The sequence below is a fragment of the Hyla sarda genome, chromosome 4 (assembly GCF_029499605.1).
Source record: "Hyla sarda isolate aHylSar1 chromosome 4, aHylSar1.hap1, whole genome shotgun sequence".
In the NCBI taxonomy this organism is placed as follows: Eukaryota; Metazoa; Chordata; class Amphibia; order Anura; family Hylidae; genus Hyla; species Hyla sarda.
In genome coordinates this window covers 325,906,651-325,919,030 of record NC_079192.1, presented here as the reverse complement: position 1 = coordinate 325,919,030, position 12,380 = coordinate 325,906,651, and the positions used below count along the sequence as shown (strand labels likewise).

At 47.5% G+C, this 12,380-nt stretch overlaps 1 protein-coding gene and 1 long non-coding RNA gene across 3 annotated transcripts in view; one reads left to right on the top strand and one right to left on the bottom strand.

Moving 5' to 3' along the window:
- Positions 1–2,427, bottom strand: part of LOC130369581 (uncharacterized) — a 37,941-nt gene extending 35,514 nt beyond the window's left edge. The window contains exon 1 of the long non-coding RNA XR_008892820.1: positions 2,299–2,427. This is a non-coding gene — a long non-coding RNA (uncharacterized LOC130369581). The remainder of the gene's footprint in view (positions 1–2,298) is intronic.
- Positions 1,494–12,380, top strand: part of LOC130369580 (ADP-ribosylation factor-like protein 3) — a 59,104-nt gene continuing 48,217 nt past the window's right edge. Inside the window, exons 1-2 of one of the 2 annotated variants that reach the window (XM_056575001.1) lie at positions 1,494–2,396; positions 3,948–4,101. In XM_056575001.1, coding sequence (XP_056430976.1) covers positions 4,084–4,101 — 18 coding nt within the window. In that variant the 5' untranslated portion in view covers positions 1,494–2,396; positions 3,948–4,083. Of the gene's footprint in view, positions 2,518–3,947; positions 4,102–12,380 lie in introns of both variants that reach the window. The other variant, XM_056575000.1, reaches the window with a different exon arrangement.

The following is a 12,380-nucleotide window of genomic DNA, read 5'->3' as shown; positions in this document are numbered from 1 at the left end:
ACAAAGCATCTGGAAGGAGATTTATGGGGGTTTTTTTTCAAACGTATTGGCTTTTATATGACAATTATTTGTTTTTTACTTACTTTTGCCTACATGTGACCTATTTATCAAATAGTCGCACGACCTTGATAAATAAATCGCACATAAGCAACCGAGTAACCAGGAAACCCGCTTTCAAAAGCATTTTTTAAAGCATAAAAGTTTTCCCTTATGTTAATGGCCAAAGGGCTTTATCTACCCATTATTACCAGTAGTGTTGCTAGAGAGTGACAGGGAGAGGGTGGGCATACCGCACCGGGTGACACTCTGACTGGCCGGCCTGGCACTAAATAGCTGCACTCCAACTATCCCACAACAACCCATCCACCCTCCTCAGAAATAAAAAAATATTTAAAACATACTATGCCGCACCATGAATATCTGTAGGCTTTTTCGTTTGAGGACGCATTTTGCGACATTGGTGGGCAGAGTCTTGCGTTAATTGCATTAAACACCCATGCACAGTGCAAGTAAGAAAGCTGTAGAAAACACCACAGGGGCACTGTATGGTACACAGTGCCTTATGAAAACTTAGTGGTACAAAAAAGGGGACATTTATTGTGAGGGAAACATGGCAGGGGGCCTTATAAATGGGGGGGCACATGAAAGGGGGCATTATAGGTGAGGGGCACATGACGGGGCATTATATGTGAGGGGCACATGACAGGGGGGCATTATATGTGAGGGACACATGACAGGGGGCCCCTTGTCATGTGCCTCTCTCATATAATACCCCATGGGCTGTGCCCCTCACATATATTGCCCCCCTCATGTGCCCCCCTGTTATGTGCCCCTCAATATAATGCCCCATGTATGCCAGCATATACGTGTCCTAAAATGAACAAGGTGTGCAGTGTGTATTTTCAACTTTAAAAATTATAGTTATATAGTTATATAATTAATTTTTTCTATAATTAACATTAAATGTAGCAGCTTTGTTTCATGATGCAGAACAAGAACAGTTGGTAAAGTGGGTGTTAATGTCCTTTTCTGCAGACGTATGCACTTTCTGTAAGCCAGGTTGGACCTGGAATACATATGAGACTTTTAAATGGAGATGCAAGTTTTTTTCTTCATAAATAGCGACTATCGTATTTGATAAATACATGACCACTGCAAAGTAAAAAAAAATTTCAATATACTATGTGAGCACATTTCAGAAATGTGCTTTGGAATAAGCTAACATCTTTAAGCAATTTTTCAAGCAAATAAAACCTACTACGGAGCTTGATAAATCTCCTTCCTAGAGTTATTGAAGTGTACTCTTCAGTAGGGTCAACTACCATAAGGCACAGGTTGACCGCCCTAACCAAATAAATAGATACAGATGGTCCTGTGAGACTTGTGTCTTATGCCGCTCTTTATTATTACTTATCTTAAAACACTATTAACTTATGGGGAGACAAAATGTCTCAAACATACTAGCTGGTGCCTTTCCTCGGCTTTTCCAATCCTTGACTGCCCTCCTTTACCCAGCCTTACACAACTGCCCTAGCCTCCGCCCACTAAAACCAATCTTTGTGACAACTCTGACCCATCCATCATTGTGTATGTCCCCAATGTGTATGACAATGTGTATGACTGTACAGCCTGTTGCTTGCTCTTGGTGGCCATATGAACCACTGCCCATGTTCTGCAGTTTTACTCTACAACATTTTTCATAGAGCACATCACATTTGTATTGTAAGACCAAAAAAAATCCACTTCTAGTAGAGACCTGCACACAACATCTCCCATCCAGGTAGGCTGCTGATCTGGCCCCATCAGCTCCATCCATACCCTAACTGCATTAAATGTAACATTTTTCCCACATTTCCCTAAAATACTTGCTAGCCCTTATTCTACTGTGATGAGGCGCCAAGGTTTGTGGTGAGGCCGAAGTTGTATGTAAGCTGAGGTACTAAGGTTGAATAATGAACAGTCACTATAACATGTGGGATACTGGGCTGGCAGTGATTTTGTTTGTGACACCAAGAGTGTGGTGGTATTGTGGATCTGTGGTGATGATGGTGGCTGTAGTACTGTGTGAACTCCACTTACTATGACTCCAATGAAGCAGTCATCTGTATCAGGGCACCAGGAATTAAATCCTCAAATGCCAAGATTTTGGATAACCGTTGAAATTTTACCTGTCCATCCCTGTAACAGACAGAGGGACCTCAGTTGCTAGTCTGTCACAGAGATAAGTGCAGAACAGAGGATAACCTCTACCTTAATCCAAAAGCTATAGGGACCGTCAGCAATGCTATTTGTCCCTACAGCGCCACTTGAGTTGTGCATCTATCTCGGCAGTGGGATCCAATAGAGGACTTCGGCTAAGTCTGGAACAGGTTACTCAGTGTTGACCCCCATTGAAGGTATGAGGGTAGAATGTTGAATTGGGATCTAAGTGAGGTAAGAGGAGAGCGACACAGGAGCCGGACTAAATGACTGTTGGGAATTTCTTCTTCCCTATCCCAGACGGGTAGGGGGCAACAGGTTGGTTGATCTTATTGGCTGTAGAGAACATGTGACTAATTGACAGTTGGGATTTTTTTTCCCTATCTCAGAGGATGGCTTCACTGATTGGCTGCAGGAGACATGCGGCTATTCACCAGCTCTTACAATTGTAAACAGAGAAACACAATAATTTTTTTTTTTTTTTTTTATCAGACTCAGACCTAAAATAGAGACAGGCACTCCAACCACCTAAATAGAGTTCAAGTAGCAAAAGTGTTACTGCTGTGGGACAAGACACTATAATAATGCTTCATGTTTCTCATTGTACTCAAAAGCAAATCTTCCATTAGAATAACCGGCAAGAAAATGTCAGTGATCCCAACAGTAATTGTAGTGTCTTAAGTGAAACAAACCTCAATAATCAGAATTTACCATATGCTGTGGAGCCAATTATTTTGCACCCCTTAAATTGCTACAAACATTGGGAAACACATGTAGATTTTGTAACTAATGCTACCAAAAGAGACACAATACATCAAAATAAGAAGGAACTAAATGCTTTAAAATGACACCACATAACCCAGTCACATGCATGTATCAGCATAGCACTGCTTCCTTAAATTTCTCATCTGCAAGTCTGAATAGACCCCAGGCCTGATGACCCGAAATGACAAACTTCAGGGACTGGTGGCAGTTACAATAATGCATCTGTATCATGTGAAACAGGCCTAACTTTTAGAAAGTTACATGTTGCTAACTTTCACACTTGAAGGGGTACTCCGCCCCTAGACATCTTATCCCCTATTCAAAGAATAGGGGATAAGATGTCAGATCGTGGTGGTCCTGGCGCTGGGGTCCCCCGCGATCTCCCTGCTGCACCCGGCATTTGTTTAAAGCATCGGGTGCAGCGCCGAAGGCTCGTGACATCATGGCCACGAGGCGTGGCCATGAGGTCAGGAGCGGTGTGTGGCTGTGATGTCACAAGCCTCCACCCTGCATCGCCAATCATCCGGCATGGAGCGAAATCCCAGTAGCGGGACCCCCACGATCAGACATCTTATCCCCTATACTTTGGAAAGGGGATAAGATGTTTAGGGGCGGAGTTCCCCTTTAAGCTAACTTGTACTTATGCATGAAATTATTCTTTAGCTTGAGCATTTTTACATAACTCAGCTTTCAAAATATAAAATTTTTACACAACCTGAGAATAAAAGAGAACTGCTGATATAATTCTAATTTATATATTTTTCTGTTTTGTATATTTTGGAGTCGAAAAAAATCTTAGTAGCCAGCAGAGGCAGCAGGTGCCAGTGTGCTGAGCCTACAGGTCAGGTATGGCCTCTGAGGCTTAGACTGGTTCACATCTAACCAACCCTGAAGTCCAAGCAGATGGCAGTGGGATTACACAGGTAATTATTTAATGCTGAGACAAAAACAGCTTCTTAATCCTTCTGTACCCCTCCCACTAGATGTGTGCTGTCCATCGCTCTAACCATATGAGGAAATCCACCTGCCAGAATGCAACAAACACTGTGAACTGGGAAGAGTTTTCATAGCTCAGACAACCTTCTTTACAGTATTGCACTTGGCAAAGAATGTAGCATTATGGTTGAAGTACAAAAGGTGAGTGCCTATGCATTTGTATATAAGATATATATTTGTAGAAGTAAAATACATAGCTATTATAGACCCTGATTGTTGCATTAGATACCTACATGATGATAAGTTATCAATAACTCTTATCAATCCTAATATATTTTGCCTACATTCACATAATACAAGTGACAGGAATAACAGGTCACTATGAAGTAGGGGTCTATGTAGTAGTTTATGTTAATCCCTAATTGCTCTTTGGGGATTCAAAATTTGGAAATTACCAACTGTACAAAAAAGTGTAGGTAAATGCAACAAGTCAGTCTTGTCAATCTTATCCCTCAAAAGATATAATGTGGAATATAGCTCAGGTCACATTGTAATGGTAAAAATGGGCCATTATTAGTAAAGGAGTCCCAAATATCACTCCTCACAGTACAGTATGTTTCAACATGGGCAGCAAAAGGCAAAGTTGGTAAAATAATGGTGTTGTTTATAGGCGAGCCAGGGAAGGTGCGACCTAGGGTACAGCAGGAGTGTTCTGGCTCATTGGAGATTTGGTGAAGGAGCGTTAATGCATGTAGGAGAGAGAGGAAGGAGACGCATCTAGGGTGATGTTACTGCAGGGGGAACTCTATTGTGATACTCCTACATTGCACTTGTAGGTGACAAGTAGAACCAACAGATCTGCTTGCCCCTCACTTTTATGAGGTCTTACTACTGTTACTGGACAGGACAATCCTTATTTACACTCAACGGCTGAAAATATCAACCCTATTTGGATATGTTTACATGATGATAACTCACAGCAGGTTCGCAGTAGATCCCCTGCAGGTCCCACTACCATTCACTTCCATGGGTCCACCGCTAATCTGCAAATCTATTGCAAATTTTTCTGCGGACACACTGAAGTGAATGGTAACAAAACTCTGAGTTTATCAGCATATAAATGTGCCCTTTGTCTCACAGGTGAAAGGTTGCTACAATTTAATCCTGGCATGATAATCCTGTGCACTAAACAGCCTGGAACAGTGACGTACATAGATGAAAGTGGGCCCCATAACAAATATTGAAATGGGCCTTCTATTCTGGCATCTAATTTTACCCCTAAGGACAAAATGGTCTGGGGTTTATTTCCCTTTGCTCTTCATGACCCTTAGGTCAATACCCCCTCCCGTAATTTGCTGACAATGCAGTTCCCTGGAGACAGCACAGTTTCTTTCTAATATAAAAAGAGAGGGACAATCAGGTTAGGGACTCCTCTTTCCAGGGGTGCCATGGTAGCCACATGGTCTGCCACTATGATACACCCAGCTTTGGCCTGAAATCTGTTGTTACGCCGAGCGCTCCGGGTCCCCGCTCCTCCCCGGAGCGCTCGCTTCACTCTCCCCGCGGCAGCGCTCCGGTCACGTCCTCTGACCCGGGGCGCTGCGATTCCGCTGCCAGCCGGGATGCGATCCGCGATGCGGGTAGCGCCCGCTCGCGATGCGCACCCCGGCTCCCCTACCTGACTCGCTCTCCGTCTGTTCTGTCCCGGCGCGCGCGGCCCCGCTCCCTAGGGCGCGCGCGCGCCGGGTCTCTGCGATTTAAAGGGCCACTGCGCCGCTGATTGGCGCAGTGGTCCCAATTAGTGTGTTCACCTGTGCACTTCCCTATATCACCTCACTTCCCCTGCACTCCCTTGCCGGATCTTGTTGCCTTAGTGCCAGTGAAAGCGTTCCTTGTGTGTTCCTTGCCTGTGTTTCCAGACCTTCTGCCGTTGCCCCTGACTACGATCCTTGCTGCCTGCCCCGACCTTCTGCTACGTCCGACCTTGCTTTTGCCTACTCCCTTGTACCGCGCCTATCTTCAGCAGCCAGAGAGGTGAGCCGTTGCTAGTGGATACGACCTGGTCACTACCGCCGCAGCAAGACCATCCCGCTTTGCGGCGGGCTCTGGTGAAAACCAGTAGTGGCTTAGAACCGGTCCACTAGCACGGTCCACGCCAATCCCTCTCTGGCACAGAGGATCCACTACCTGCCAGCCGGCATCGTGACAGTAGATCCGGCCATGGATCCCGCTGAAGTTCCTCTGCCAGTTGTCGCTGACCTCACCACGGTGGTCGCCCAGCAGTCACAACAGATAGCGCAACAAGGCCAACAGCTGTCTCAACTGACCGTTATGCTACAACAGTTACTACCACCGCTTCAGCAGTCATCTCCTCCGCCAGCTCCTGCACCTCCTCCGCAGCGAGTGGCCGCTCCTGGGATACGCTTATCCTTGCCGGATAAATTTGATGGGGACTCTAAGTTTTGCCGTGGCTTTCTTTCCCAATGTTCCCTGCATCTGGAGATGATGTCGGACCTGTTTCCCACTGAAAGGTCTAAGGTGGCTTTCGTAGTCAGCCTTCTGTCCGGAAAAGCCCTGTCATGGGCCACACCGCTCTGGGACCGCAATGACCCCGTCACTGCCTCTGTACACTCCTTCTTCTCGGAAATCCGAAGTGTCTTTGAGGAACCTGCCCGAGCCTCTGCTGCTGAGACTGCCCTGTTGAACCTGGTCCAGGGTAATTCTTCCGTTGGCGAGTATGCCGTACAATTCCGTACTCTTGCTTCAGAATTGTCCTGGAATAATGAGGCCCTCTGCGCGACCTTCAAAAAAGGCCTATCCAGCAACATTAAAGATGTTCTGGCCGCACGAGAAATTCCTGCTAATCTACATGAACTTATTCACCTAGCCACTCGCATTGACATGCGTTTTTCCGAAAGGCGTCAGGAACTCCGCCAAGATATGGACTCTGTTCGCACGAGGCGTTTCTTCTCCTCGGCTCCTCTCTCCTCTGGTCCCCTGCAATCTGTTCCTGTGCCTCCCGCCGTGGAGGCTATGCAGGTCGACCGGTCTCGCCTGACACCTCAAGAGAGGACACGACGCCGTATGGAGAACCTCTGCCTGTACTGTGCTAGTACCGAACACTTCCTGAGGGATTGTCCTATCCGTCCTCCCCGCCTGGAAAGACGTACGCTGACTCCGCACAAAAGTGAGACAGTCCTTGATGTCTACTCTGCTTCTCCACGTCTTACTGTGCCTGTGCGGATGTCTGCCTCTGCCTTCTCCTTCTCTACAGTGGCCTTCTTGGACTCTGGATCTGCAGGAAATTTTATTTTGGCCTCTCTCGTCAACAGGTTCAACATCCCGGTGACCAGTCTCGCCAGACCCCTCTACATCAATTGTGTAAATAATGAAAGATTGGACTGTACCATACGTTTCCGCACGGAGCCCCTTCTTATGAGCATCGGATCTCATCATGAGAGGATTGAACTTTTGGTCCTCCCCAATTGCACCTCGGAAATTCTCCTTGGACTTCCCTGGCTTCAACTTCATTCCCCTACCCTGGATTGGTCCACTGGGGAGATCAAGAGTTGGGGGTCCTCTTGTTCCAAGAACTGTCTAAAACCGGTTCCCAGTAACCCTTGCCATAACTCTGTGGTTCCTCCAGTAACCGGTCTCCCTAAGGCCTATATGGACTTCGCGGATGTTTTCTGCAAAAAACAAGCTGAGACTCTACCTCCTCACAGGCCTTATGATTGCCCTATCGACCTCCTCCCGGGCACTACTCCACCCCGGGGCAGAATTTATCCTCTCTCTGCCCCAGAGACTCTTGCCATGTCCGAATACGTCCAGGAGAATCTAAAAAAGGGCTTTATCCGTAAATCCTCCTCTCCTGCCGGAGCCGGATTTTTCTTTGTGTCCAAAAAAGATGGCTCCCTACGTCCTTGCATTGACTACCGCGGTCTTAATAAAATCACGGTTAAGAACCGCTACCCCTTACCCCTCATCTCTGAACTCTTTGATCGCCTCCAAGGTGCCCACATCTTCACTAAATTGGACTTAAGAGGCGCCTATAACCTCATCCGCATCAGAGAGGGGGACGAGTGGAAAACGGCATTTAACACCAGAGATGGACACTTTGAGTATCTGGTCATGCCCTTTGGACTGTGCAACGCCCCTGCCGTTTTCCAAGACTTTGTCAATGAAATTTTTCGTGATCTGTTATACTCCTGTGTTGTTGTATATCTGGACGATATCCTAATTTTTTCTGCCAATCTAGAAGAACACCGCCAGCATGTCCGTATGGTTCTTCAGAGACTTCGTGACAACCAACTCTATGCCAAAATTGAGAAATGTCTGTTTGAATGCCAATCTCTTCCTTTTCTAGGATATTTGGTCTCTGGCCAGGGACTACAGATGGATCCAGACAAACTCTCTGCCGTCTTAGATTGGCCACGCCCCTCCGGACTCCGTGCTATCCAACGCTTTTTGGGGTTCGCCAATTATTACAGGCAATTTATTCCACATTTTTCTACCATTGTGGCTCCTATCGTGGCTTTAACCAAAAAAAATGCTGATCCCAAGTCCTGGCCTCCTCAAGCAGAAGACGCCTTTAAACGACTCAAGTCTGCCTTTTCTTCGGCTCCCGTCCTCTCCAGACCTGACCCTTCCAAACCTTTCCTATTGGAGGTTGATGCCTCCTCAGTGGGAGCTGGAGCTGTTCTTCTACAAAAAAATTCTTCCGGGCATGCTGTCACTTGTGGTTTTTTCTCTAGGACCTTCTCTCCAGCGGAGAGGAACTACTCCATCGGGGATCGAGAGCTTCTAGCCATTAAATTAGCACTTGAGGAATGGAGGCATCTGCTGGAGGGATCAAGTTCTCCTGTTATTATCTACACCGACCACAAGAACCTCTCCTACCTCCAGTCTGCCCAACGGCTGAATCCTCGCCAGGCCCGGTGGTCTCTGTTCTTTGCCCGATTTAATTTTGAGATTCACTTTCGTCCTGCCGATAAGAACATTAGGGCCGATGCTCTCTCTCGTTCCTCGGATGCCTCAGAAGTTGAACTCTCTCCGCAACACATCATTCCACCTGACTGCCTGATCTCCACTTCTCCTGCCTCCATCAGGCAGACTCCTCCAGGAAAGACCTTTGTTTCTCCTCGCCAACCCCTCGGAATCCTCAAATGGGGTCACTCCTCCCATCTCGCAGGTCATGCGGGTATCAAGAAATCTGTGCAACTCATCTCCCGCTTCTATTGGTGGCCGACTCTGGAGACGGATGTTGTGGACTTTGTGCGAGCCTGCACTATCTGTGCCCGGGATAAGACTCCTCGCCAGAAGCCCGCTGGTTTTCTTCATCCTCTGCCTGTCCCCGAACAGCCTTGGTCTCTGATTGGTATGGATTTTATTACTGATTTACCCCCTTCCCGTGGCAACACTGTTATTTGGGTGGTCGTTGATCGATTCTCCAAAATGGCACATTTCATCCCTCTTCCTGGTCTTCCTTCTGCGCCTCAGTTGGCTAAACAATTTTTTGTACACATTTTTCGTCTTCACGGGTTGCCTACGCAGATTGTCTCGGATAGAGGCGTCCAATTCGTGTCTAAATTCTGGAGGGCTCTCTGTAAACAACTCAAGATTAAATTAAATTTTTCTTCTGCATATCATCCCCAGTCCAATGGACAAGTAGAAAGGATTAACCAGATCTTGGGTGATTATTTGCGACATTTTGTTTCCTCCCGCCAGGATGACTGGGCAGATCTCCTCCCATGGGCCGAATTCTCGTATAACTTCAGGGTCTCTGAGTCTTCCTCCAAATCCCCATTTTTCGTGGTGTACGGCCGTCACCCTCTTCCCCCCCTCCCTACTCCCTTGCCCTCTGGTCTGCCCGCTGTGGATGAAATTTCTCGTGACCTTTCCATCATATGGAGAGAGACCCAAAATTCTCTCTTACAGGCTTCATCACGCATGAAGAAGTTCGCGGATAAGAAAAGAAGAGCTCCCCCCGTTTTTTCCCCTGGAGACAAGGTATGGCTCTCCGCTAAATATGTCCGCTTCCGTGTCCCTAGCTACAAGTTGGGACCACGCTATCTTGGTCCTTTCAAAATTTTGTGTCAAATTAATCCTGTCTCTTATAAACTTCTTCTTCCTCCCTCTCTTCGTATCCCTAATGCCTTTCACGTCTCTCTTCTCAAACCACTCATCCTCAACCGTTTTTCTCCCAAATCTGTTCCTCCCACTCCTGTTTCCGGCTCCTCGGACATCTTCTCGGTCAAAGAGATTTTAGCTGCCAAAAAGGTCAGAGGGAAAAATTTTTTTTTAGTGGACTGGGAGGGTTGTGGTCCTGAAGAGAGATCCTGGGAACCTGAGGACAACATCTTAGACAAAAGTCTGCTCCTCAGGTTCTCAGGCTCTAAGAAGAGGGGGAGACCCAAGGGGGGGGGTACTGTTACGCCGAGCGCTCCGGGTCCCCGCTCCTCCCCGGAGCGCTCGCTTCACTCTCCCCGCGGCAGCGCTCCGGTCACGTCCTCTGACCCGGGGCGCTGCGATTCCGCTGCCAGCCGGGATGCGATCCGCGATGCGGGTAGCGCCCGCTCGCGATGCGCACCCCGGCTCCCCTACCTGACTCGCTCTCCGTCTGTTCTGTCCCGGCGCGCGCGGCCCCGCTCCCTAGGGCGCGCGCGCGCCGGGTCTCTGCGATTTAAAGGGCCACTGCGCCGCTGATTGGCGCAGTGGTCCCAATTAGTGTGTTCACCTGTGCACTTCCCTATATCACCTCACTTCCCCTGCACTCCCTTGCCGGATCTTGTTGCCTTAGTGCCAGTGAAAGCGTTCCTTGTGTGTTCCTTGCCTGTGTTTCCAGACCTTCTGCCGTTGCCCCTGACTACGATCCTTGCTGCCTGCCCCGACCTTCTGCTCCGTCCGACCTTGCTTTTGCCTACTCCCTTGTACCGCGCCTATCTTCAGCAGCCAGAGAGGTGAGCCGTTGCTAGTGGATACGACCTGGTCACTACCGCCGCAGCAAGACCATCCCGCTTTGCGGCGGGCTCTGGTGAAAACCAGTAGTGGCTTAGAACCGGTCCACTAGCACGGTCCACGCCAATCCCTCTCTGGCACAGAGGATCCACTACCTGCCAGCCGGCATCGTGACATCTGTTTTAATACATTTAAAGGGGTACTCCACCTTTGACATCTTATCCCCTATCCCGATAGGGGATAAGATATCTGACCACGGGGGTCCAGCCGCTGGGGACCCCTGCGATCTCCCTGCTGCACCCGGCGTTCGTTTAGAGCATCAGATGCTGCAGCGCTGGGGCGCCAGAGGCTCGTGACATCACAGCCGCACCGTACATGTGACGTCACAGCCACACACCCTTATTGCAAGTCTATGGGAGGGGGCGTGGCGGCCGTCATTCCCCCTCCCATAGATTTCATTGAGGGGGCATGGCCTTGATGTCACGAGCGGGATGTGACTGTGACGTCACGAGCCTCCGCCCCGCATCTCCAGTCATCGGGCATGGAGCAAAGTTCGCAACAGCCAAGATCGAGGGGGTTTTCAGCGGCGTAACCCCCGCGATCAGACATCTTATCCCCAATCCTATGTCTAGGGGCAGAGTACTCCTTTAAGGAAACAAACAAGACACAGTAGAAGTTTGTGCTGCTCATGTGTTTGGGTGTAAGAAGAATTGCTGCTGTGCAGTTACTTTAACTTCAGCCCTGGATTCATTGTAATAAAATCTTCATGTTCCATAGAAATCCCCTGCTCTAATTCTATAAGTATGAATTAAACCATAAGAGTTTCCGAGGGTCCTCTAGTTTAGTGTTTCCCAACCCAGTCCTCAAGGCACACCAACATTCCGGGTTTTTTCAGTTATTCCATTGGAATAGAACAGTGAAAAATTAAAGTCCTGGACTGTTGGTGTGCCTTGAGGACTGGGTTGGGAAACACTGCTCTAGTTGACCACTTTTACATATTTAGCTTTTTCACTTATTGTAACTTGCAAATTAAAACAATTTCCCACAATGCCTTTCGTTAGATTTGTCTTCATCTTTAGATTATTTTATATTTAATACACAAGCAATTATGTCACAAACCTTCTTACATGTACAGTATTCATTGCTTCGGAGATATTAGAACTTGATGATATGATTTACTGCGTCATACAGAAAGTAACTATTTATAGAGAACCACTGATATTTCTGTATTGCAGTACAATAAATATGAAGAATCCCATAGATTTCAATATTATTTTGAGACACATCTATGGATTTTATCCACTTATTTGTCTTCCTTCTTTTCACATATGGGTGCCCAAACACATTGTGGTAGACACATATGCTGAGCGATTGTGGTTACCCTGGGCTCTGTCTGGAACTGAGCCATACTTGTTGAAAATCTCTAAACTTAGTTTAAACCAATTTAAGGTAAGTTTACACAGTTTACCACAAACTCAGACACCTACCCATAGGAAACCAGAGTGACTTGTATAGAGGTATAT